This window comes from Pocillopora damicornis, chromosome 8 (assembly GCF_964200805.1).
Source record: "Pocillopora damicornis chromosome 8, jaPocDami1.2, whole genome shotgun sequence".
NCBI classification, from domain to species: Eukaryota; Metazoa; Cnidaria; class Anthozoa; order Scleractinia; family Pocilloporidae; genus Pocillopora; species Pocillopora damicornis.
Genome location: NC_142677.1, coordinates 19,408,174 through 19,434,564, shown reverse-complemented (window position 1 = coordinate 19,434,564; position 26,391 = coordinate 19,408,174). Strand labels below are relative to the sequence as shown.

Sequence of the window (26,391 nt, the reverse complement as noted above, 5' to 3'; positions counted from 1 at the left end):
AAACAGCAGATTTCTGCATAAAGAAGATAGCGACGAGGATGACAGCTTTTAGTGCTATCAATGAAGCGCCCTTTTCTGCTAAGAATTCGTGGCTTTCCTCATGAATCTCTGGATAATTGTTTCATTTTAGCTATAAAAGTTTGGAAAGTTACCGAAAATGCAAGAAAACTCTCCTTACTCCCAGCATTTTTATGCTGCAAAGAGCTGTCTTCGTCGTGAACAGTACGGCGATGCCTTGGCACATTTAGTATTTCTGGCTAATGTGGAACCGTCATTCAAAGGAACGTTAGAAGAAGAATTCGTCCTCGCTTTACGAAATTGGTTAGAAATACTCGAGTCTCATGGCGAGCTGGATAAAATGATGATTTGTCTTCAGGAAGCATTGAAGCTGTATCCTCAAAGTGAGATCGTTCTCATTAACACAGGAGCAAACTTGATCAAGTTGGGTTTCACTGACGAGGCTGCTTCGTGTTTTAGAAGGGCATTACATGTAAATCCAACAAGCATTAGAGCGAAAGAAAATCTTGAAAATGTTGCAAATCTTTTGGTTGAGAGGTGGCATTTTAGAATGTTAAATGACAAGAAAAGAAATTCGGCCTACAAACGAGCCATTTCCAAGGCAATAGGCCAAGGCCATGACATTGTCTTGGATATTGGAAGTGGTACTGGTATTCTAAGTATGTTTGCTGTTCAAAGCGGATCAAAAGAGGTGTATGCCTGCGAAATGTCCAAGACCATGTTCGAATTGGGCCACGATGTACTGAGGGCTAATAACATGGAGAAGTTGATTCACACCATACATAAAAAATCAACTGAGATGACAGTAGGTAAGGATATCCCAAAGCAGGTTTCTTTGGTGGTGACAGAGACACTTGACTGTGGTCTCCTTGGAGAAGGAATTCTCACCACTGTAGAACATGCATGGTCTAACTTGCTAATTCACCCACCAGAGAACTCAGACTCTTTTGTAAAACCCATTTCTAAGGTCATTCCTGGTGGTGCTGTTCTTTATGCCATGGTAATTATGTGCGATGACATCAGAAATCAAACAAGGTGTAAACCATCAATGAGTGGATTAAAAATGTTTCCCAAGTGTAGCATAGGAGGAGAGGTAATGGAACGAAAGGTAGAAATACCATCCGTGAGTGTCAGTGCATTTGATCAGCTTGAACCCTACAATACAGAGAGTTTGAACCAGTTAAGAGGTGGATTTACATCTCTCACATGCCCCTTTAAAGTGACAGAGTATGATTTTAACAATCCTAGTAGCTTGAACAAGGACAGGGACTTGAAGTTTGAAATCACTGCAACCCACTGTGGTCAAGCTGATGCAGTTGCAGTCTGGTTTGATTTGCTACTAGATGAAGATATAACTCTTTCAACTGGCCCCAAAGATGATTCCCTGTGCTGGGAGCAGGCAGTTTTCCCCATTTATGCAAATGATGCTGATTCATCTTGTAAATTTGCAGTTTCAAAGGGAGACATGCTTTCTCTCCATGGAGAGCTTTCCAAAGATTGTCTGAAGTTCAATTTTTGTGGAATTAACTCAACAAAACTAGTTTTTGAATCTAAAGTTAGTGCTGTACCATCACAAAGGGAGAGTCAAACTGCAATAATAATGAATCCCTCAACCAAGAGTGACCATGAAGAGGTTGTGGCAATCATTCCACCATCATACATGCGGCGCCTGAATGACACTCCCTTCAATAACCTCTATGATGAAGTCATCTCAGGAGCTGTTAACTCCTTGAAACTGAAACAGCATTTATGCAGTGGCAATGAAAATCCATGTAAAGATGGTGTATGTAATGTTCTTGACATCACTTATGGCCCTGCTTTGTTTTCTCATTTTGCTGCAAGAGGGAAGGCAGACCACGTCTTGATATTAAATCCTCACAACACAGATTGGATAGAACATATTTCACATGGAAATGATTTGCCAAAAGTTATTGAGAAAGGCTCAGAAAAACTTGAAGAAATTGCTAAGGAGGGAAGAATTTGGAATTTACTTGTCAGTGACCTTGTAGAGCCATCAGGCATCATTCGTCAGCAAGTTATTGAAGACATTGTCTTTTCAAGAGGATGTCTGCTCAGACCACAAAATTTTCAAACTATTCCTATGGGATTCACTGTCTACTGCATGTGCATTGAATCTTCTTTCCTGTTTGCCAATTGTCGTGTACTTGACCAGGACAGAACACTTGGGCTTGAGATTGGCCAGTTTCTGAATGATTTTCAAGTAACCACTCAGATAGATATTGACCTTACAACTCTTCCTTTTTCAAGCATCACCAACCATATTGAACTTTTTAGCATAAATTTCATGGAGCAGTTTGATGAGGAAAATAAGGTACTTTCTTTACTTGAAACTCACTCTGAGAAAAAAGTAAAAGTTTCCAAGTCAGGGAGGATTCAAGCCATTCCCTACTGGTTTGCTCTGCACATTGGCAATCAACAATCACTTTCAACATATAGTGGAGATTATGCTGAATCACATTGGAGGCAAGCGGCTATTGTTTTGAAAGAGGAAGTAGCTGTGGAAGTTGGACAAGAAATTCTAATTTCAGCATCTTGTGTAAATAGTAGCATTACTCTTGATGTGAATGTTATTAAAGATTGAACATCTAAGATGGCAAGGAACTGAAGCAAAACAAATGAACAGGTACATGACATATTGAATAGCAATCATTAGCATGGAGCTCAGCATAGATGCAACTACATGTCAACAAAATTTTGTTTGTAGCAAAACACAATTAGATGAAGTATTTTGCACAAGCAGACCATGAAAAAGAACAAATGCTGCATTGAATAATCTACTTGTTCATTTTAGCATTAAAATAGTCTTTAGCTGTGTCAGTAAAACCATTTTGCAAAAAATGTATCTTTTAACAGTAATTGTGTGGAACTAAAATATTGTTGTATAAATGTTGCATTGTTGTATAAGTTGTGCCTTGTAGGGAGCTAATACCAAAACTTAGTGCCATTAGAGCCAAAATGACAGCAGCTGCCTTTGTAGTGCAAAAACCTTTATTAAAACGGTAGAGTTAATGTTTCTGGGCATAGATATGTTTTAAGCCCAACTCACTGTCATTTCAGCACAACCATTTGGTGTGGGTTAAAATGGACTCTTCATACTCAAGAACATAAACTCTATTGTTTTATTATAGTATTCAAATTACTAAGGCCATTGCTGTCATTTGTCAATTTAGGAGGGCATTGAGAAAATAAGAGCTGAAAAAGGTGATCACGAAACAGTCTGAACAATCACGCAAACAGGTTAATATACATTTTATCCTATCAAAATCTCCAGTTGGCTTGCCTAAATTTCCACTTAAGCCTGTAATAGGCGCCACAACACCCAACAAAGTGATAAAAATTTCTGAATTATTCACTTGAAAGTGGCCATCTGGAAATTTGGTGTTTTACTCTCGGGGTAACTCTTGGCTTTAAGATAATTATCATTCCTGGCGATTAATCAAGGATCCGTTTGCTGCTTCTTTTTCACCTTACTTTTTCCAAAATATCCTTATGACAAACATTGTATTGTCCAGACAGACCTTGGCAAACGGTTGACACTATCTCTAGACACCCAAGTCGAGCTAAACCATTTTCTAGACACACTGGGCAATTATCGTGTTATTTTGAAATGTGAGAAACCGCTAATGGTCCATGTTAAAAATTGAAATGAAATGGGAAGCTGTAACATATCATTCTGATTTGAACCCGGTGTTTGTCGCAAAACAAAATTCTTCCGAGCCAAAATATGCGAAAAAAGAGATGAAGAATTTTAAAGGCTCGCTAGAATAAGAACAAACGTGGCTCTTATCCAAATTACAAAGGTTCAAGGCTTAACACAGGAAGTGACGCAGCAACATTTGCATAATTGAATGCTCGCGCACAGATATTTGCCTCTCCGAGCCCAATATGACTGTAAACTCGCGTGACAAATCGTGAATTGTTTTGAAATGAAATATTTCTTATTCCTTTTTTAACATTACTTTCTTCCAATAAAGAATGGTGATTTTAATATCTAGTAATTTCAATTGCTTCCCCACAAAGAAATTCAAAATATTGTTTACCCGAAGAGTTTGTTCGTGTATAAGTACACACCTCCAACACGCCCACGTCGGCTTCTATGATGTCATTGAACATGTTTCTTTAATTCCTTTTTTTTTTTGTGAGAACACAAAATTAGTTTCGACGGCAAAATTCATGGCCCTTGAATAACGGGGAAGTTTCATAGAAATCGTATATGTAATCCTACTTGTGTAATTATTATCTTAACAATCTATGCTTGGTGCGGAAATGAAAATATTTTTTTTCAATTTACGTGACGAGCTGCCGTGTATGAAAAAGTAAAACTCGCTCGTCTGGTTTTCTATGATGCAAACTAGCATTTGTCGCCTTTTTGATCACGTGTCACTCTGTTTATAAACAATCCAACCGGTATTACCACTACAATTTACATAGCACACGTACTACAGAGCGGCTACACATTTCCTGGGGAAGGAAAAAATATGAGCGCGGCGAAAGTTTCTCGTATTGTTGGGGTAGCCGTTCGCGGACCTCTCCGCCTCGAACTGAGAGCAGTCTCAACATCTACTACAAAGTTGACCGAACTGAAGCCGAACATTCCCCCTCCAGAACAACTTTTCGTCCCTCTGTCAGTTCCCACGAAACTTCTTTTCGGACCAGGCCCATCGAATCCATCCATGAGAATTTATAATGCGTCTGCCATGTCACTTCTTGGCCATTTACAGTCTGATTTTCATCATGTTATGGATGAGACAAAGGCTGGTCTGAAGTACGTATTTCAAACAAACAACAAGTACACGTTGGCAATCACTGGTGCGGGACATGCTGCAATGGAAGCTTCGATCATGAACCTGGTAGAACGCGGAGAACGCATTCTGGTTTGCAACAACGGGATGTGGGGTGCCAGGGCACAAGAAATCGCCGAGAGGCAAGGTGAAATAAAAAAGTTTTTTTTTCTGAATCTTAATCACGTATGACACCGGTTAAAGTCCAGTCGCATTCCTTCTTCGTTTAAATTTCAAAAGAATTGTTTTTGTTTTTTTTTTTATTGTTATTATTATCATTTTTTTTTTTTGCGCTCTTGTTGTTAATGCTGCTACAGAGGCGTCTGATGAAAAATCTGAGTTCTAATCTGCGGTCTTAGTTGTGACACGTTATGTGAGTAATCTGGTCTTTGTTTAAATATATCCAACTGTGTTATACATCTAAGTGGGTAGAGTGTTCTTTAGTTTACTTTTGACTTAAATAGTTAAATTCATTTTCAATTAATTTCACATTTTCGTCTTTAAGTAAACCTTTTGTCCCATTTAGGGAGATACAGATAATTAATAAAACAAGAAGCAGAGTTCTAAAAATAGATAAAAAAGATGCAAACATTGCAAAGGATACATCTACCCTACCCTTCCCACAAGTAAATGTCAGCAGGTTTCTATGACAATAATAATTCATCAAGAATATTGTTTGAACTTCACAATTTTACCTTGATAGATTTATGGGAACATGATGGTAATTCAGTTTGGTTACAATAACAACCATTTGTCAAGGCTACAGTATCAATTTTATTTCTTTTTCAGATTCTAAAAATAGTAATTTGTATTTATCATATTATCAAAAGTGTATCAAAAATAACTAAATATATTGTTGCAGCCATCTAAGAGTAAAAAGAAAATATACAAATGACCAGCAACTTAATTGTTTTAATAACAATGTGCATTTACTCAGCTTATCAGTTGATAAATGAAACAATTTTAAATGACCAACTGAAGATACAAATTTCATGACTTAGCTAATATCACAACTCCAAAAATTAACTTTCACAGTCAAAACTAAGTAAATGACAATTTTAACAATAATGATAAAAAGTTGTAATCACAGCAATCTGCATCTAGCTTGCAATTACATTAACATTTCCAGCAGTCACTTTCTCTGCTTTTTTCAGACGTTGAGAAGTTTCAACCAGAAATATGTCAATATTCACATCTTGATCGTCATTAACATCATAAACTCACTTTAGATGTCATGTGCATTGTTCAAAAGCACAACTATTGCTTCAGGCAAATTCAATAAACCTAATTTGTTAAGTGACAAAGTGTTTGTTTCCAAAGGATGTGATGTGCGTGTTCTAGAAAAATCACCAGGAGACTACTATACTAAAGAAGAGATTGAACAGGTAAAATATCCTGATTTCATAACTATTCATTACTAAAATTTCAGTATATGCAAGTTTAATCCGTAATACTTTGCAATTCTCAAAACAGTGAATATAACTATTATTTATATTACAATAAATTATTTCACATTAACAGGGTTCTCAAGAAAGTAGTACCAGCCATTGATTAGTGATTATTTTGGGATGCATGGCCGCTTTACATTCTACACGCTCTACTCTTTATTTCTACATCATTTATCTATGTGGTATCCATATTTAAAGTTGACTAGAGACCTTCTTCAAATCCTATTGAAAGCTTTGATAATGAAAGGATGCTTTTCATTCCCAAGTCAAAAGCTCACTTATTTATTTCTTAAAAAACATATTATTTTTCTTCTTTAAAGGGTCTTAAAGAGCACAAGCCATCTGTCCTTTTTATAGTCCATAGTGAGTCTTCTTCAGGGATCTGTCAGCCACTGGAGGGCATTGGAGATTTGTGCCATAAGTAAGAGGATCTCCATCATCTTACTTAATTCTTAAATTCCAAACAAATTAACTAATAGTATGTTAAAACTCTTTTAGAACAAAGCAATAATTATTTTTACTTTTACTACATGCTCTATTCTGAAAATTCATCTATGCACAAGTACTTGCAGCTCGCTGTATTATTAATAACAGCATTTTTTAAATTCTGTTTTTTTCCTTTGTCTGTTTTTTCTTTATTTTGAGTAGTAAACTTTTCAGTTTATAATATACAGAATAACCTTTTTGCAATTCTCTCTTTTGACCACTCATCTTCCTATCTGTACAATTATAGACATAATTGCTTGATAATTGTGGACACAGTAGCATCTCTTGGTGGAACACCTTTCCTCACTGATGGCTGGGATCTGGACTGTGTTTATACAGGCTCTCAAAAGTGCCTAGGTGCACCTCCAGGAATTTCACCAATCACATTTAGCCCTAGAGCCATGTAAGTGATCATGTATTTCTATTTTTTGAGAAGACTCTTCTACAAAATTTAAGTACTTTGGTTTCAACTCTTTCAGTTTCTCTGAGGCAGACTTTCAGGAACTTGTAAGTTCATAGAAGCATGAGAAAGCATATAGCATAGCATGAGAAAAAAAAGCATGTAACTTTAATTTGAAGAGATAGTTTCATTTGTACACATGTACCTCCTTGCTTTTAGACTACAGAGGAATGTCCTCTGTGTCAAATCAGCTTTTTTGAAAAGGTTAGAATTATTTTACTCCTTCCTAACTCCATCTAGATGCAACACAAAAAGCTTGAAGCTTACCATCTCCTTGTAGCCATCATCCACCACACTAATCCTTCACCCTTTGACCCCTGAGTTACAAGGATCTTATTTCTCCTTACAGTATCACACCCAAATCACACATTAAGTTCATGAGAATTAAGCAAATGATCACTAACTAAGGAAGCTCTTTGATTGTTAAACAAATTCTCCATGTCGGTACCTTAAGAAATGTTTGGAGAACAGTATGGAAAATATTTATACTAATGTTGGGGTGTAATGGGTTAAGAGTGTTGTACAAAGGGCCCAAACAGTAAAGGAAATTAACCAAAACACTCATCCCAACATCTTTATGTACTTCTTAGTGTACATACATTCAATGCACAATCTCTTTTGTTTTCATTTTCAGGGCAAAAGTAAACAGCCGGAAAACTAAAGTTCCATCTTTCTACCTGGACATTAATGAACTTGGAAACTACTGGGGCTGTGATGATGGACCAAGGAGGTAAATATTTGTTTTATGCATATTTCAATAGTTAAATATTTTCATATTTCACTCTTATTTTTATTGCATAGAAAACAAAAGCACAATTAACAAGGAAAACCATATTACCCTTCAAATTTTTTTTTTAAAGTCAGACATGGGTTTAAACACATGTAACTAAGGCAATCATGTGCCTCTGCCTTTTGTATGTATGATTGGCTTCAGTAAATTAGTTTTATTGTGTAATGAATTTTCCTTCTTTAGGTAAAATTTTTACATCTATTCAAAATTATCATAACTAGTTTGTATTTGTTCAACATGGAACATTGTGCATGCAACTCTACCCTTTCTGTTGCTGCTCACAATGGTATTTCAAAGAGCAAATTACACAAAAAAACCCCTTGAATTTGAGTAACCATGACATCTTCCAAAAATAAAAGTATTCCAATGTTCAAGTTTCATTGTTTGTTTGTAGGTATCATCACACAGCAGCAATAAACTTGGTTTATGCATTAAGAGAAAGTTTGGCTTTGCTTGCAGAAGAGGTATACCTTCTATTTAATTACTGAAAAAGAACATTAACAGTAGTCTGAGCTATAGTTGGTCTGTACAAATATATAGCAGAGGGGTTAATATCTCCTAGCAAAGCCCTAGAACTGGTCCAATAAGATATCTACATATATCATGAACCCATGCTGTTCCAAAGGGAACATTACTGCACTAACTTCCATTATTGTATCACACTGAAAAGCAAGTACGGAATCAATATGTAAGTACCGACTTTATTTCCTTTATCAGGGAATTGAAAATTCATGGAAACGGCATAATGATACAATTGAACACCTCTGGGCTGGAATTGAAAAGATGGGCTTAGAGATGTTTGTCAAAGACAAGGTGAATTTTTCATTTAATTTTTACCCAATGAAATGTACATCAGTAAAATTCAGTATTTTCTATTGCTAATGATTACATATTAAGATGTTTACTCAAAATTATTCTAGATAGTTACCTTTTTCTATATATTTGATCGCATCGATAGCATGTTTCCACAGAGATCGAAACAATTTCCTTTCTTGTAATAATTGTACTTGACTTGTGAATTTGTATTGTAAAAGTAAAAAATAACTATTTCTACAATGTTAATAATCTTGATATCTTTCTAGGCCCTTCGTCTTCCAACAGTGACGAGTGTAAAAGTCCCTGAAGGATTTCCAGATTGGAAAGCTGTTCCAGATTATCTTATGAAAAAGTAGGCAAAAACACAAACAATTGTAGCAAAACAAGCTTAGCTCCCCGTTCTCTGTGTGTACATGCAAATTATGGCATGCTTACCAATTTATCTTTGTATAACTATCTCCTTCTGTTCTTGCGCGAAAGTCTGTTTGTATCCATGTATTCATGAATGAGTTACGTGCACCTAAAATTACGCTCTATCCTTAATGAACGTTTCCTCTCACAGTCGCCATCTTGATTTCAAGTAGAGAAATACCGCTGACTAACTTTAGGAGTTCCATGTCTGTCAACTAGCGAGAAACCTTTAGTAACCGACTTTATCAATAGATAATCTGTTCATAACAATTTCCCTCTGTTCTTGCAAGAAAGCCTGTTTGCATCCTTTTAAGCCTGCAGTAAAATTTAGTGCTAATCAGAAAACTTCTTTTTTCCCTCCTCCTCCTCAGGTACAAGTTAGAAATTGTTGGTGGTATGGGTCCAACAGTCGGAAAGGTTAGTAACCGAGTTGCACGAGCAATGATACGAATTCGTTCGAACCGTAAATCTTTTATCGTTATTTGCTGGATTTTCTTAAAGGTATCTCCTCGCTGTGCCATTATGCTTCAAAAATCCCAGTTCATTTAGGGTTTGAGGTGTGGCAGACAGGGAGAACCGTCCTGACGATGAATAATGATGATTAATAATAATGATGAATCGTTCCGTTGATGCATGTAAGAAGGAGGGAGGTGGGGAGAAATTAACATTCAGTTTAACAACACTCTTAACCCCTTCGTTTTTACAATATCTACACTAGAAAATTAAGCAAAGAGGGATGGATTTTTAATTTGGGTAGAGATAAAATAGGTGTAACAAACTGATCTCCCCTCAAGATCACGCCTGCTATGCAGGCTATTTTATAAGTCCAGTTTACTCCCTAGCTTTTGGAACACCTCAACAGATCTTGCATTATTGGTGGTGTAAACGTCTTTGTGCATAGGGTAGGGTAGTCAAGGGGGTGGAAGTCCGACGTTACACCCCCCCCCCCCCCCACTCCCACCCCACACCCTGCCTTTCATTAAAAAGTTGTAATTAATAGAAGTAATACAACTCAGTATGCTGTCAAATACTAGTACGCACCGGCAGTGCGGGACTTTTAAAAACCTGTCCTGGCCCCAGTTGGATGTGTATTGTTATTTCTCATTTTCCTCTGTTTTTTTTTTTTTTAAGGTGTGGCGTGTAGGATTTATGGGACATAATTCGTACAAGGAGAATGTTGACCTGTTCTTACGGTTATTTAAAGAAGCAATAGATTCAGTAAAGAACAGCTAATGAAAACTGGTTACTGGAAATTGAACGTGAAAGAAGACGGGCCCAAACTCCTGTCGAATTTGCAACAGAGCTATAAAGAACAATCAAGAAATGAAGTTGAGATGAGGAAAAATATTTATTTATAATTCGCCAAAGGCCATAGTTAGTAGAGGAGACTACTAACTATGCAAAGGCGAAGTGAATATTGTTGAATAATCCCCGAGGCGAAGTCGAGGGAATTATTCAACTGTATTCACTGAACCTGAGGGGAATTTTCTTTTTAGTATTTTTAGTAATTACTCAGGTGCTTTCGAATTCTGTTGTATTTTCTGTAGATAAAGTAAGCATTACGCATATTTTATTACAATTGTAGTGAACGGTCGTATCAAGATAAGCAAGGAGTTTTAGCAGGTTTATTTTACTCAGTCACCAAAAAAATTCATACATTTCTTTTGAAAAGGGTACGGCCAAACTTAATAGTATAATTTGTGCTCTTCGCAATAGATTTTGTTCCATTGCGTTTATCGCCTTCTCAGAAACATTGACAAAACGCGAGGCAGACATCATGAAACTTAGCGCCCTTTTTATAATCATCTCGGGCGGGGTGATTATGGCTAGATATTACACTATCCTCGACTAATCAGAGCGCGCGCATCTCAATACTCACTTGAGCAATAGTATTAAACTAAAATTATCAGTTAAAGAGTAGAACTGAAAATTTTATTGATCAAATTAGAGATAGATCCACGTCTATGGAATTAACCAATGATAATTCAAAAGATTATTTTTAGAATATTGTTCGATGTGAAATGTCCAGTCTCATCCGATTAATTAACGTATGCAACCGAACGTAAAGTATTTCGAAAAAGTTGGTGTAAATGTGTATTTGCGATCATGAGTGCAAGTGTATATTTAAATGTATTTTCAACGTAATATAAAGCCTATTATTATATATTTTCAATGCGAGAGGAATGTTAAGCGAGGGATTTCAATTTTACAGTGGGTAACAATGATGTATATTTATGTTTTTTTCATCCTGATAAGGCTGGGATTTAATTACACCCTAGAAATCCCCTTCCTTAATATTAACAACCTTGTATTAAATATTATTCAAGGACTTAGTAATATAAAATTTCGTTAGTTTTTCTCTTGAGGGTTTACCATTCTGAAACAAAAACTTCTGGAAGTAAATCTAGGTAGATAGTGTCTTCGCTCGCGGGAAAGAATGAGGCCTTGACGAGAGGTTTGCTGGGGGTCTAATTATTATTAGTGCCAGACGCCCCGCAAATGTCTCCTCGACTCAGCTTGTCTCAGATATTCCCGCGGGTGAAGACAGCGCGTCCTGCTCGCGTCCTGCTATATTCGTTGTGAGAGGTTAAGCTAAGGAAATTAGTGCTTTTTCTTTAAACCATCCCTCTTTATCTAACAGTAGAGCTCGCTCAATTGAAAACTAAGTTATAAGTATCTACACAATTCTTGATTGTGAAATGGAACTTTTCACGCCGTATTCATTCTGACTTGGCCGACCCTGGGTGGGTATCTTTTGTACTGCTCTATTCGGGAAGTTTCGATAATAAAGGTTTCACGTTTGCTGTATTTTTTAGCTTTGATCTTCTTTTGATTTTGCGGCCCTCTTTTGAAGTATTCTAATGAAAATGTTTTTGAGGGGCTTGTGAAGTTTGGCTTTTCACCCTTTACACCCCAACATCAGTCTCTGTATTCTCCATACTGTTCTCTATACATTTCCTAAAGTGCTGACAAAGAGAATTTGTTCAACAATCAAGAGCCTCTTAAGCTGGTGATCATTTCCTTATTTTCTCGTGACCTTAATGTGTAATTTAGGAGTGTTATTATAGGGAGAAATAAGATGTTAGTCACTCTTAGCGGCCAAAGGGGAATTCTCATCCATCGACACATATGCCTTCACGGGCCTCCAAAGGACATATATTGTGAAGCAAATTAACTCTGGTATATTTTTTGTGATAGAATTCTCGGTTAGTAGCTTACCTTGATGAGTTCTGAGTATTAATATTAGAAAATCACAAATGTTTCGCGTGGGTAGAGGAAAAGAGTAATTTAAAAAATATTGATAATAACAAAAAGGAAGGGAGAATTCTGAGAAGAGATAAGACAAGGGATTACTAAACCTTCAAAGCGCAATTGTGTGGAGTTTCTCCTAAAGTACCTTTTCTCTTGCGTTTTTCAAGTCCTTGCCCCTCGAGGCTCCTCGATCGACGCTCCTCCGGGCCCACTCCAGGCTGTTCTAGGTACCTTGTGCTTGTTGAAACAACTGATTTACATAGACTTCCTTTTTCTAACATTTTTTTCCTTTTTTTCCCTTTTATCATTACCCTTGAATTGTATACCACCTAGGTAGTGTGTTTTGCCTCACAGTTTTAATCCCAGGTATCACAAACGATGCAAATATGAGGAAGACTTGTGAATAAAACTGATGATCATAAGAATGTCACGTAGTGGCGGTTTTACAATTATAACATTTCACGATGGGTATAATTAGCTGTCTATCTTAGAGCTCTATTTCCTATCTCTCGATTCATTGAGAGACCTTCATGATATTCTTTCTCCACGTTCATCATCATCATCATTATTATTATTATTGTCATTATTATTATTTTGGTGGTATTATCATTATTATTACCGCTATTTTGTTTTTCGTCAATCCTAATTAATATGAGTGTTTTGACTTTCACAGAACCATTAAATTTGAATTAATACTTTTATTCATCGATGATTCGTGTTGATCGCCACGTTTTGTTAATCACGAATTTAACTGTGATTGTAGCTTTTTTTTTGCACTGGCTTTTTTAGTCAGTTATATAAGAGAAAGAAACGACATGGCACAGCAGCTGGAGATTGTAAATTAATCATTTCCACTCTATGATAGCTAGTACTGCGTATTCAGAAGTAAACGACTGGATGACTCAAGAAGAGGTTTCATATATTCTGGCGTACTCTGGTGAATTTAAAAGCGATAACATGCGTGAAAAGTGAGATACAGCAGTTTTCAGCAATAATTGCTCTTGCCAAATAGTGTAAAAAGAAGACCAAAATTGACATGTATCCAGACTTGTAGTCACGCACATGCTTTTAAGCAATCAATTTTTATTTGAATTATTGGATGAGATGCTATCAAATATTTCAAAATGGAATTTTGATGAAGTCTCTGTGCTTTACTCGATGCAAAATTAAAAACCGACCACGAATTAAGAATTAATTAAAATAAATAAACAAAACAAGAGGCAAAGTATGGCAAAAAGCGCCATGATGTCGAGGGGCGGTAAGGACTGAAAAAAGTTGAAAGGATTGTCTATACCATAATTGTTTCACTAACAATTAACGCTGATATCTCTGTGGTTTGTCGGTTAGATAAGGAATACTGTGAAGCCAATTTTAACTCGGTAATGTATGGGTAACGGCGTAAAGCTACGCTGTCGCGAAATCAAGAAAAATCATTTGTAGCAATACACAGAGGCGTAGTTTTTAGAATATGGACCCAGACGAGGACTCTCGTCGAGAGGAACAAAATTGTGAAACATCAATGTTTGGAACTTGTTCAGGCGAGAGCGAAGATATTGAGAAAGAGACGGCGTTTCCACATACAAAGGTAAACAATGAAAGATCGAGCAATCAGAGCAATTCCGCGAACCAAAAAAGACGATTATTTAAAGGAAGTCTGAAGCTTTCTAAACAAAGATGGATAAGCATGAATCACGACGCACCGACGAGGAAAAACAGAGTTCTAAAGTCTGAGAGATCAATGGATGACGCGGTGCTGCAAGGAAGCCGGCAAAGCGATTCGCCTTGCAGCCAAAGTTCCGAATCCCAAGAGAAGAACGATAGAACGGAGCTTGACTGTGGAAGGAGTTTGGATAGCGTGCCCGAAGGTTATCGAAATTCTTTTAGTGATGTTCTATCAAGAAGAGGAAGTATTTGTGAGGAGATAGAAAAGGAGATCGTCCAGGGTGGAATTAGTTTGCACAAGATGCGTAAGTCACTAGTGATTGAACAAACCCTCAAGGATCGATTTCTTATGTGATAATGTGATATGTAACTTGACTGCGTAAAATCATGCAGAAAAGCTATGGTTACAGTCTGCATTTTTTTGTTTAATTTTTTTCACTGAGTGTCGTTTAATCATTTTTTCTCTCTTTAGCATGGACAAAGGGGAATCCTGTGTGCTTCGTAAAACTTCCCCAGAACCGCATTGTATGTTCACTTTAAGGTTTTGAATAAGTCGCGATAAGCTGCTCTCATTTCATCAATTTAGATTCATATACATTTTTAGAACTTTTAATAAGAATCTCCAGTGGGGTTTCTTACCCTTCAGATGTTATTGGCCCCTTGCAGATGGGAAGTGACAAGGCGACAATATTTCACTGTGTTATCTATTCTTGACGTTTCTAATCAGATAACGGTGTCAGAAGTCTGAAGGAGTAGTGCAATAAACGAGACAGTTTTGAAATATATGCCCCCGCTTATCTTGCCAATTTCGGCTTCCCACGCACCTCAAAAACAAAAACAAAGCTGGGTGAGGGTAATTGATCATAAAAACAGAACGATCAGGCATCTTTTGCAAAAACAGAGCCTTAAATTTCAGTTCCCAGGAAAAGATTCGGTTACAAGTAACATTATGGCCTTCAAGGTTAAAAATGAATTTTTGAAGAACATAATAAACAAGACTGTGAAGCCGGCCAAGGTATTCTCAAATTGAAATACACTTGATTGTTACTGTTTTGAGGCCTTGAGCCGAAGCAATTCATTTGTTTAATCTAAATGGTAATATTGAAAAACAAAAGTCCTCCCGTCTGAGTTTGTATTGATACGTCCAATTCGAAAGTCTAATCAAAATTAGTCGCGATTCAAAGCCTTTGAGCGCGTTTCAGAAAAGTCTCAACAAAAATAGTGAAAAAATGCCATTGATTGACAGATAAATGATACAGGGAACCGGGACGAATGGGGAAACATTTAGAAAACATAGTAAACTTAATAATTTGAAATCATTTCGATTGAGCGTCTTAAAATAAGAGCAAAATAATCACGACAGTTAGACGGAGAAACAAATCTGCTATCAACTGCTATTTACTTGAACGAGGAAACAGAACAATTTTTTTCGGCAAATATCTCTCAACCAACCCACGTTCCCCCGTCCCACCTTCCCCCGCCTCCTCTTCATTTGAGGTTACAGTAAAGTGATCGTGAAGTCATATACGTGATCTTATCGTTGCAAGAATTTTGGTGATAGGCAAATGGTAAATCACCAACAGGTCTGATCGGAATGGGTCTAGACCCCCCAGACCTTTACACTGGATCCGAACAGTACGTTTTTCTTTCTGAAGTATAAGGAAGACTTAACTTGCGTTTTTAAGCATGTTCAGCCTAGTCTAGATGGGGTCTTACATATTAGCTTCCATTCTGCAAAGATGGCATTTCGCTAAGGCTCTGACTAGACGCAGTAATGTATTAACGAGAGACCAAATGAGCTCAAGTACAGAGTTTAATAAATGCTTTACACTTTTCTAACCTAGAGACTCTTTTCATGTGACAGTTGATAAATAGCTATAAAATTCCCATTTCAAACATTTCAATTCTGCCTTGACTATTTTTCCCGGCATTTATAGCCACACCGGCTAAAATTCTTTGCTTCGCAAATATCTTTTTTAAATCTGAGATTTTGGGCGATTTTTCACAGCTTCCAGCGCCTCTTTGAAAAGTCGCAAGAACTTGTCCACATTTTCAAGGGATGAATTATGTCCCATGAATCCTACTCGCCATACCTTGGTAAAATGAAAAATTAAAAAATGAAATAAAACAAACAAAAAAACAAACGAGCAAAAGAAAAATAGAGCTAGTTTAAAATTTACCTTCTTGAGATAATTTGTAGATGGCACAAGAACACGTAGTTAAAAAGGTAACGCAAAATATGTTGTTTTTTGACGCTGAAATGATATATAGATGATAACGAAACGCAGAACGATTTCGCTTATTTCTTTGTTAGATTCTCTAAAACGCTACTAGTATAAAGCCGATATTCCACTAACCTTTCCGAGTGTTGGGCCCAGGCCACCGACGAGTTCAATCTTGTGTCTGAAGAAAGAGAGAGAGAAAAAAAAATAAATAAAGGAAAAAAAAAAAAGAGAAAGAGGGAGAGAACAGCAAGAATCAACAAAAACGTCCATAGGGGTGTATAATTATCGCATTTCTGCTGCGAAGGAAAGGTGGGCCATACAAGCCGAGTTATATAGCAGTTTCTGCAGCGAAAGGTGGTGGCTTCAGTGACCGGCGGCAAAACACCCTTATGATAAAATATCTACGAGTGCTTTTCGACTAAGCGCATCTCATAAAGTAAAAAAGATTTGATTTTTTTTTCGGTCTCTCACAATAAATATCGTACAAAAGCACTAACAACTAACAGTGAAAAGGGCTCTGTCATAAGCGCGGGAAAACGAAAGTATCTATGCCGCGATTGCTTTAAATTTTACATCTGATTGGTGGAGAGTGTTACACAAGTTTTCTAAAACCAGAGTGACTGCGGTCTTACATCACTTTTGACAGCCAGTTGATAAGTTCTTTTATAAATGTAACAATAAAATTGATCTTACTCACTTTTTCATCAGATAAGTCGGGACAGCTTTCCAGTCTGGGAATCCTTCAGGAATTCGAATACTTGTAACAGTTGGCAGACGCATAGCCTGCAAAAGAAAACATTTTGCAACTTTCTATTTAAGTTTTTTTTTTCTTTTTTTTTTTTGTAGTGAACCCTAAGAATATCTGATCACTATTTAAAATCATCTCTTAATTTACCCTATCACGAAATTCAACTAGCCCAGCTAACACTTGAAAAATTTCTCACATTAATCAAGCGCTTGTTACAGAATGGAGTAAACTACAGACGTCTTTTCATTTTCCCAAACAGTACTTTTCATATGTCTGGAAAATAAATTTCTTGAAATTTCCGTGATCATACTTTCTCAAAGAGCCCTGTGTCATATTATAATGTAGCCGAGCTGCCTAAGAGAGAGAGAGAGAAAGAGAAAGAGCTATCTCCGTTTCTGGACAGCACACGTTTCCTGCCTCAATCAAAACTAAAGAAACTTTATTAATTGGTTGAATTAACTGGGCTGATAACGTAAATTGGCTACCGTTAAGAATTTCAAAGTAGACATTTCGATCGTGAGCCCTTCGTCATAGCGAAGGGCTAACGCTCTGACGAAGGGCTAACACTCGAAATGTCAGCTTTGAAACTCTTAGCGGTGGCCAATTTACGCTATCAACTCAGTTGGTAATACCAAATTACCCTGTTATACTCTCCCACTTGACGCAACACCACAGTTTCTTTAGTAACTTACCCCTTTTTTAAAAAACTTTACCTTGTCTTTCACAAACATCCTTAACCCCATCTCCTCAAGTCCAGCCCACAGATGTTCGATTGTGTTGTGATGCCGCTTCCAGGAATTCTCAAGTCCCTAGAGAAATAAATAAATAAACATTGATTGCTGGCTATCTAATTTTTGCAAGAACAAATTTATCTTCCAAATTCTTGTACAGGGAGAAATTTCGTTGTTCTCCTCATACACGTACATAACAGAAGAAAACTGACATATTCCTTGTGTCCAGTCTGGGTAAGTATCTGGCTTTCGTTCTTAGCATTGTTCAATTGAAATGTTTCTTCGGTTGATTGGTCTTATTTTTCATTTCACCAATTCACAGGAGGAGCACATATCATGTTTGAATCAGCAGTTACACATTCAGATTTTTTCTATCATATATTTTGGAGTAGGAGGGAGATGGGTGAAGAGATCTTCTTTAAACTGTCTGCATTCAATATTGGAGCAACACAAAAATTTTTTTTAATGACAAATTAAATGTTCACAAAGAAAGGCATAGCCATGATAATTCCTTGAAACTAATTACCTCTTCTGCTAACTGTGCCAGACTTTCTCTCAAGGCATAAACTAGACTGACTGCTCCTGTGTGGTGGTATCTATCAATTTAATTGAAAACAAGAAAGTTATTAATTTAACTACAAAGAAACAGTACTTTATGCCAGCAATAATAAATCACCAGGACTTTTTACATAAATGGACAAAAAAACAAGTTAACTATTTATCTTTGGTGCACTTATTGCAGTTTAAAATGATTCCCATGATAAAATGATTTGTGCCTTTTTCTTCAAAATTGCACTAATACAGTATATAATCTTTACTTTGAAATTTTGTAATTACTCTTTTCATTTTTCATTTTTTTGTTTCAGGAAATGAAGGGGCATAAATGAGTGAGACAAATATCAATTGAGCCCATTTAAAAAATCTCAACCCAAGAAAGGGCATCTGCAAATAAACTTAAAATTGTAGATACAAAATAAGAGAGATGGTAAATTTTGAGCTTGGTAAAGAAATAAAGAAAGATGTTTTTCGTCTTGTAACGAATATGGGACAGAGTGCGGAATCCGAAGGTCTGAGGTTTGATTCCTCATAGGGACTCAGAATTTTCTTCTTTGTCCCATGCTTGTGACACAACAAAAAACATCTTTCTTTAAACTTAAAATTGTTTTAATAACTCAAAAAGCATTTTAAACTACATTACTTGTATGACAAAATCTATTTAAAGAAAAAAAAACCTCAAGGAAGAAAATGGAAGGGAAGTCCCAAACCACCAGACCCCTCCTCCGGATTTGCTCTGATAATATGGTGTGGGGCTCTTAACACCAAAAATCTCATTTGAGCAAGTACTTTATGCCATGACTACATGCATCAGACAATAGTTAACTAATATGATTTTGAATGTGAACTGAAAAAAATTTTAAGCTAATCCCAAGAATTAAGGTCTACCTTCTTGGCCCTTCATCACATCCCCAGTAATTCCCCAATTCTTTTATATCCAAGTAAAATGATGGCACTTTGAGTTCTCTGCTGTTCACCTTTGCCCTGAAATAAACAAACAGCAAACCACAGAAAGCGTAAAGATAAACAGGCAAGTTGAACAAATTTTGATTATACAAAGGCATTATGCACCATTTAGCAGGAAGACAAATGGCAAACTGATGAATGTGAAAAATTTTTTTAACGAAGATTTTCAGGTGTGCAAAATCTCCCTTGACAAGTATAAAATCTTTTATAGTTTCTAATAATTTGCCAATGACTATAATAAGACATAAAATGCAAAAACAAAACAAAATAAACAAATACAAAACATTCAATGAAAACAGCAACAAACCAGAGAGGGATACTTTTATTTTTTATAAATGGTCTTAAATGCCAGTGTGTAAAATCTAAATGTGCTTTAAGGACCAGTAAGATTAGAAACCAATCCTTTCAGCAAGGAAAAGGAATTGAATTAAAATCTAAAGAGAGAAGACTATACTTGAGCTAGTTATTAAAAAACATTTATATCTTACTTTAGCAGCTTTATCAAATGACAATCTCATGGGTTGCCTTTTGAAGGAAAGATCAAATCAACTAGGCAAGAAAAATAATTATTCTCAGTTTAGAAAGAACTGTTTGTCACCCAAGTTCAAGAAAAAACTAGCACTTCTCAAGCTTAAAATGACAACTTACATGGCTCTAGGACTGAAGGTTATTGGTGATATTCCTGGAGGTGCCCCTAAACACTTTTGAGAGCCTGTATAGACACAGTCCAGATCCCAGTCATCAGTGAAGAAAGGTGTACCACCAAGAGATGCTACAGTGTCCACAATTATCAAGCAGTTATGTCTATAATCAAGATACATGAGTCAATGCTATGATAAGAAGGTTCAGGCCAAGCTCAGTTGTATCTAATCTAAGATAAAATGTCCCAATTTCAAAAGACATCACCATGTGGCTGGCTTTAGGGAATAAGTCTCACAAACACAAATGAAGTCTACAGTTTCCTGCTCTGATTTCATACAATGTCAAAGGTTGTATGTGCTTGTGATAATGATTAGGTTGATGATAATGATCCCATATAATTTCACTATCATTGTAAAACTCACAACTTTGCTATGACAGTTGTAGATTCTTTAGCTGGTAAACTTCACTCGGGTCTGCATGCAAGACTGACTTGTGGAGCTGCCACAGCTCATCCTTGTCTTGATACTTGAAACAGCTAAGAAAAATTGGGGGTATTGCTTCTCTACCCCCACCCCCCTCTCCCTACCTTCCTCCCCTTCCTTCTTCCCCCCCCCCCCACTTCATAAAATATTGTCAAGCTTCCCTGAAAAAATGCCAGTACCATTCACTTGTTGATCATGATTGGCACTAGGAGATAAATTTTAATTTTCTTAACCAAGAATGTAAGCCAAAAAGCCCACGAAGGGCTGGAGCCTGAATCTGTGACCCAAAAAACCCAGCAATAGCTGGAATCACAATTGCTTGAATCAGAGTCTAGAACAACCAACCATTGATGATTCCCCTTCTGCAACTAAAGCAGTACATTTGGGTTTCAATATATGAATACAATTATAATAATTATTCCTTTGTTTACCTGTGACATAAAGCTCCAATGCCATCTAATGGCTGACATATTCCTGAAGAAGACTCACTGTGAACAAGAAACAACACTGAAGGCTTATGGTCTTTGAGGCCCTGGAAAAAATTAATGACAAGAAATAGATATTTCATCATCTAAATGTATTTAAAATTGCTATCTAGGATTTACTATTACTGAATCAAACACTAGCAAAAGCAAAAAAAAAAAAAAAGGAAAAAAGCCATAACATCAATTCTGTGAGTCTCAGGATCTAATTTTTAATATCATTCTTTCATCTTCTATACATTTCTTTAAAGTTAGTTGTTAGAAAAAGTGATATGAAATCAAGAGCAACACTTCTAACTATGTGACAAGTTTTTCTATTCCCAATACCAGTTTGTTGAAAAAGGTATGGATGTTGTAAGGGGAGGTTAAATATCAATCAGCTCTTAAGAGTTGGTGGGCAGAGTAACTCACCTGTTCAATTTCAGCATACGTATGGTATTCTCCAGGCGGCTTTTCAATGGCCTGTACATCACAACCTTAAGGAAAACAAGTAAATGATAACATGCTATTAGTTGTTTAATTCCTTAAACTCTAACACTGATGTGAACTAATCTTCATTTGTCTTCACTGTTTGGATCTTTCTGACCTACATGTACAGTGAAAGCCAAGATAATTTCACCTAGATTCAAAACAATGCTTCTTCAGTGCTACAATCAAGACGCAATAGAAAGCTGATATAAAAAGATCACCATTTCAAATGGGCATTTCAGTTAACAATCAGCCACTGTTTTTTTTCCAGGGTGCTGCAGATCTCTCTCAGGGCTAATAAACAATGCCTTTTGTTCAACAGATCAATATTACACCCTCAAGCTGCCGAGTTTGTCTAGTCCTATGCACTGTTTGTCGGAGATGTGTCGACATGGTAAGGAGAAGTCACGTGTCGATAACGTGTAGGGGTTGTAAAAGGTTCTCTGTTAAGTTATCATCATCTAATGTTGTTATGAAAACAATACGCCACACATCAGCAAAGTTTCGGCCCAATAAATGTATGGAATCACTGAGATCATGGAAGACTAAGAAATGACAAAATAGACAGTAATCGAAGTAATGGTTTATACAACGTTTCGTTACTTTCGACACGTGTTACAACATAATTCGTGCTCATCGCCAGAAAACAAACCTTGTCTTTCTGCTATGTCGCGCGCTCTGTTACCCCACAACCCATTGACACACACTAGAATGCGTTCTCCTCGTTCTACAAGGTTTATGATCGCAGCTTCCATCGCAGCATGTCCCGATCCAGTGATGGCCAACGTGTAAGCGTTATTGGTCTGAAACACGTATTTCAAACCGGCCTTTGTTTCGTCCATGACCTTGCAGAACTCGGGATGTAGATGTCCCAATAGCGGCATTGCATGCGCATTGTAAGTCCGTAATGATGGATTAGCCGGGCCAGGCCCAAAGAGATGAACGCTCGGCAAATCTAGTGGTTCGAGTAATTGTTTTGGTACCGGAACTTTAGTCTGCCATTCCGCCATCTTGGCGCTTAATGAAAAGGCTTTAAAGTTTGCGTTCAGGCGATGTACACGAGTGGGAATGGGAACTCCCCTCCTCCCCATTCTCCTGGCCTGAGGAGACGCTTGCAGACACAGTTTGCAAAACAGTGTGCGTGTATGAGCCATAATCTAGACAATATTTCCTTTGTTTACCGTACGAACTCCCTTTAGGCTCGTACAGAACCCTTTCCCAAGATGGGGTCAATTCAGGAGGTCAAGTTGATGATTTGAAAAAGTGGATCACTCATCGTGATCACATGTAACAAGACTACCTTTACTTTCTTTGCATCCTGCTGCTCACGTGATATTCATGAACCACATGACTTTCCAAAGCAGCCAAGAAGCTAGGCCATTCATGAAGCCTGCCCAAGAAGAACCGATATACTTCAAAGAAATCAATTCTATGCTGGCTGTTTCTGTTATTATGTTTGAAAAGTCCATTGAGGAAAAAGAGTGAAAGCAGAACAAACGAAACAAAACAACTTGAGTTTGTATCACTTGGCATATTGCCGAGTCGCCTCAGTCTCCTAACAGAACTCTGTTACTACGGTTGAATGAGATGCCTGCTTAGTTTTAACGGAAAAAAAATCGAGAAAACGAAAAAAAAAAAGGAATGGAAAGAAAAAAAGGAAAAAAAAAGTAAATAGGGAAGCAATTAATTAACAGCTACTGGAAATCTGAACGTGTTCCAACCCTAGGTTGTAATTAAATTATCGACACGTTCACAAGGGCTCGCTCTTCTTCTCTTAAAGACAGTACAGTACAGAGAGCTCGAAACAACAATGATGAAACAGGCATGCTTCAGATTTAGCCTCACCATTTTACTCTCCTTTTCCTTTTATATTACTTTTCTTTCGGATTTTCATAACTTTTGTACACTTTGACCAAATTATTTCAAACGCAGCCCGTCATCGTAGGAGGGTCGGTTTGCTCCTTTAATTTTATGATGGTCTTGAAAAAGTGTGTTATCTACAAAAAATTTATTCACAAAAGAGAAATAACGATCTTGGTCATTATTACTTTTAGAACTAGGGCTTTTAAACTTGCATTATTGCAATATCACATTTGTGTCGGAGAGAGGGCCATGCGTTTGCAAGTACTTCTCTCTCTAGATGAGATTCCAGTTCGATAGATTAACGTCAACAATGAGATCTCCCCTCATAGATCTTAGCTTCCCGCCAGTTTGCACGATACACTTATCTATCTCATCACAAATTGCGTTTCTGCGCGTTTTTAAAGCGCCTGTTCTGTACGTATACGCATTAGCATTTCATCTGGCTACAGTAAGGCTATCCTCTTCGAAGATTTCCTCCCTCGATTTCTCATTTAGATGGCTTATGGACTTCATTACAGTTCTTTGTTTGAAGGTTTCTGACAAAGAGCAATGGATTTATTGTGCTTTGGACGCAATTTTTATCATGTAGGAGAACATAGAGGCATTATTTTTTTTGTTTACTGCGTTCTTAGCCTTGTAGTGGTCACCTTCCATGCAGTTGACATCGTATTGATTGAGGTCAAAAATGTATTGCGATTTCTTTGGACAAAGTTTAAGGTAGCAAAAGGGTTGAATTAGTTTTGAAGTCAACGTTATTACAGGATTTTCTTACCTAGTCTTTCAAAAAGCATTCTTTGGCTTTCGAAATTGCCTTTTGAAAAAGTTTATCTCCTTTCATGTTGTGCGCTCGATTGAAAGTCACATTTGTTGGTTGCTTTCAGAATCATCATTGCATGGCATCTGTGCCAATGATGACTTTAAAGGTGACTAAAAAATTTGGATAATAAATATATTGAATGCATTTGTCTAAAGAAGTGATAATATATTGTTTTCGCATATATGGAGTTTATTTCAATTAGCATCTAACAAATGATAGTTCTAATAGAGATCATCATCTTTGGAATAGAGACTTCTAGGGTTTGGAATACTAACTAGCATAGCTTTCTACGCGTCTTGATGAAACCAGCTTAAGGCCTAGGATGAAACTATGATCTCCGCTGTTTCAGAAAAGCTACGTTTAAATTTTATGCCGCTCTTTAAAAAGTAAAAAACAAACAAACAAACAAAAAAACGGAGAAGTACATACATGTAACAACACTGTCGTCCACAAATAAAAAATATAAAAAAAACTTTGCGGTCGATATTTCTCGTTCAATTTATTATTTTTGCCGGATGCATGCAGGAATAGCCTCTGGCTTGAATAGCACAATCTGACGCGGTTTATACAATTATATTGTTACCAATCACAGTTGAGCGAATAATCCAGAATTCTTGATGCGGAAGTTTGAATTTTTACCATAATCGATTTTTTTGAGGATGTTGTGGCTTCACACACATCAGCACTAAAAAAACACCACTACAGTATTTGTCGCGTTTGTTTGAATCAATTAGCAGCGTAAACTAATGTTAAAACGAAATCATACTTTCACGTGGCATTATCCTTCTGCTTGCAGGTAATTTACCTCAGTGAACCCGTTTGCTTACTAGAGGTGATTAAGTTCATTGAAAATAGACATAAAAGCCGATCAAACTTTTCAGCTCAGTTGTCGAACAGAATAGAGAAAGTTGTACAGCATTTGGAATGAGAGTGAAAAAAGAGAAAAATCTCGGTCCCTTGTGAAGTATTGAAACTCAGACCTTCGCGTTTGGCTGTCCAAGGCTACACTATTACCCTACTACTACTCCCTCGATCCGAGTATTTCTAGCCCAAGCCGAGCCATGACAGTACTGCAAAAAAAGACCACACTGTGACTCCGAGGTCTGCGTGCTTCTCTTTGTGAATAGTGCTTGATCTTGTTTGCATCGCCTACAAAACACAAACTCCTGAGGATAAGGATATAATGCATGTCATTACAAGGGCAAGCCAGATTTTCATTAAATATTTTCGAGTCCTAAGTGTTAGTTCTGTATGGGGCACAAACCCTTGACCTTCTTCACGATGGTAGCTCGCACTCTCCTACAATAATAGTGGATATCCATTCGGCTGTACGACTTCAATGCCATACAAACCAGCAATCTTTAAAAAAAGTGCTCGATTTAAATGCAAGAATATGCAAAAACTTATGATGATGTTAAGAAACCGAGAGTTCAAGTTCATTCAACGCTTGGGCCCTTACTATGAGAGCAGCCACAATCTCCCTGTCTCCACCCATTGTGTGAACATTGACTTAAATCTAGCTCTCCTCCCTGGCATCTGACTTCATCCGTCCAGATACCACCAGACCCTTGACGGTACGCATTTCGCTCTGGGATCAGCAGAAGCAGTTGCACGGGAGAAACCCAAATCACGACATACTACATTGGCGTCGGTGATATCCCAGTTATCGTCGTACACCGTTCCCCACCGCCCGCTGTAAAAAATATCTCCACCCACCAATAGGCTGCTCCGTTATTCACCAAACGAACTGAGACGGACATGAATTTTTGAAATGTGAAAATAGAGCAAGAGCACGGCTGGATACTTTAACCCTTTAACTCTCAAGATCTCATCAGTAATTCTTCTTACTGTCTGCCATACTGTTCTTGTGATGTTATTTTGGAGAATTTGGTACTGAATCAACTTGTTCCCCTAATTGATATTTTTCGTTATTCTCATTACTTGAATGCTTGGTATTGTATTTATATTGTTAGGAGAAATTCTGTCTTGGTCACTCATGAGACTTAGAGGGTTAAAGCGTAAAATGGCAGCACCGATTAGAGTGCTTGCTATATGGACATTACTTGTCAGCGGGCGGCTGGCTAAAAGTGCTGAAGCATGAGATATATCCAGTTGATTGATTGAGTACAAAGCGTTCCCAAAGCAAATGCAACTGCCCTCTTGCCCTTCTTTTCTCCCTAAAAGGTCTGTGCTTTTAAAGTTTTCTGATGCATGGCTCATCACCTTGGTAATTTTTGGACGCTCAAGGAAAAAAAATTGAGAGCAAA

General features: G+C 37.1%; 4 protein-coding genes across 4 annotated transcripts; 3 read left to right on the top strand and 1 right to left on the bottom strand.

Moving 5' to 3' along the window:
* Positions 1–8: 8 nt before the first annotated feature.
* Positions 9–4,027, top strand: LOC113671820 (protein arginine N-methyltransferase 9). The gene has a single exon (XM_027188078.2). The coding sequence runs from the start codon at positions 158–160 to the stop codon at positions 2,618–2,620; it is 2,463 nt and encodes an 820-aa protein (XP_027043879.2). The 5' UTR covers positions 9–157; the 3' UTR covers positions 2,621–4,027.
* LOC113671821 (alanine--glyoxylate aminotransferase) lies at positions 4,021–12,039 on the top strand. The gene is made up of 10 exons (XM_027188079.2): positions 4,021–4,968; positions 6,141–6,205; positions 6,589–6,689; positions 7,002–7,157; positions 7,849–7,944; positions 8,399–8,468; positions 8,722–8,817; positions 9,087–9,172; positions 9,603–9,648; positions 10,363–12,039. The coding sequence occupies exons 1-10, from the start codon at positions 4,518–4,520 to the stop codon at positions 10,462–10,464; spliced, it is 1,269 nt and encodes a 422-aa protein (XP_027043880.2). The 5' UTR covers positions 4,021–4,517; the 3' UTR covers positions 10,465–12,039.
* A 1,279-nt stretch (positions 12,040–13,318) lies between these two features.
* On the top strand, positions 13,319–14,926 carry LOC113671829 (uncharacterized). Its single transcript, XM_027188087.2, has one exon. The coding sequence runs from the start codon at positions 13,952–13,954 to the stop codon at positions 14,498–14,500; it is 549 nt and encodes a 182-aa protein (XP_027043888.2). The 5' UTR covers positions 13,319–13,951; the 3' UTR covers positions 14,501–14,926.
* A 1,014-nt stretch (positions 14,927–15,940) lies between these two features.
* LOC113671855 (alanine--glyoxylate aminotransferase) lies at positions 15,941–22,968 on the bottom strand. The gene is made up of 10 exons (XM_089180973.1): positions 22,097–22,968; positions 21,388–21,452; positions 20,926–21,026; positions 20,019–20,174; positions 19,293–19,388; positions 18,376–18,445; positions 17,832–17,927; positions 17,068–17,153; positions 16,503–16,548; positions 15,941–16,238 (listed from the first exon to the last, which is right to left on the bottom strand). The coding sequence occupies exons 1-10, from the start codon at positions 22,596–22,598 to the stop codon at positions 16,122–16,124; spliced, it is 1,335 nt and encodes a 444-aa protein (XP_089037099.1). The 5' UTR covers positions 22,599–22,968; the 3' UTR covers positions 15,941–16,121.
* Positions 22,969–26,391: the final 3,423 nt, after the last annotated feature.

Bases quoted from the DNA above. Each gene is read 5' to 3' on its own strand.
- LOC113671820 (XM_027188078.2), top strand. From the start codon at position 158: ATGCAAGAAAACTCTCCTTACTCCCAGCATTTTTATGCTGCAAAGAGC.
- LOC113671821 (XM_027188079.2), top strand. From the start codon at position 4,518: ATGAGCGCGGCGAAAGTTTCTCGTATTGTTGGGGTAGCCGTTCGCGGA. The intron at 7,158-7,848 runs GTAAGTGATCAT...TTTCATTTTCAG, and splicing joins ACATTTAGCCCTAGAGCCAT to GGCAAAAGTAAACAGCCGGA. The intron at 8,469-8,721 runs GTATACCTTCTA...TTCCTTTATCAG, and splicing joins TGGCTTTGCTTGCAGAAGAG to GGAATTGAAAATTCATGGAA.
- LOC113671855 (XM_089180973.1), bottom strand. From the start codon at position 22,598: ATGGCTCATACACGCACACTGTTTTGCAAACTGTGTCTGCAAGCGTCT. The intron at 21,453-22,096 runs GTTTGTTTTCTG...GTTTTCCTTAAG, and splicing joins CGACATAGCAGAAAGACAAG to GTTGTGATGTACAGGCCATT. The intron at 17,928-18,375 runs GTAATTAGTTTC...TTATTTCTCTAG, and splicing joins TGGCACAGTTAGCAGAAGAG to GGACTTGAGAATTCCTGGAA.
- LOC113671829 (XM_027188087.2), top strand. From the start codon at position 13,952: ATGGACCCAGACGAGGACTCTCGTCGAGAGGAACAAAATTGTGAAACA.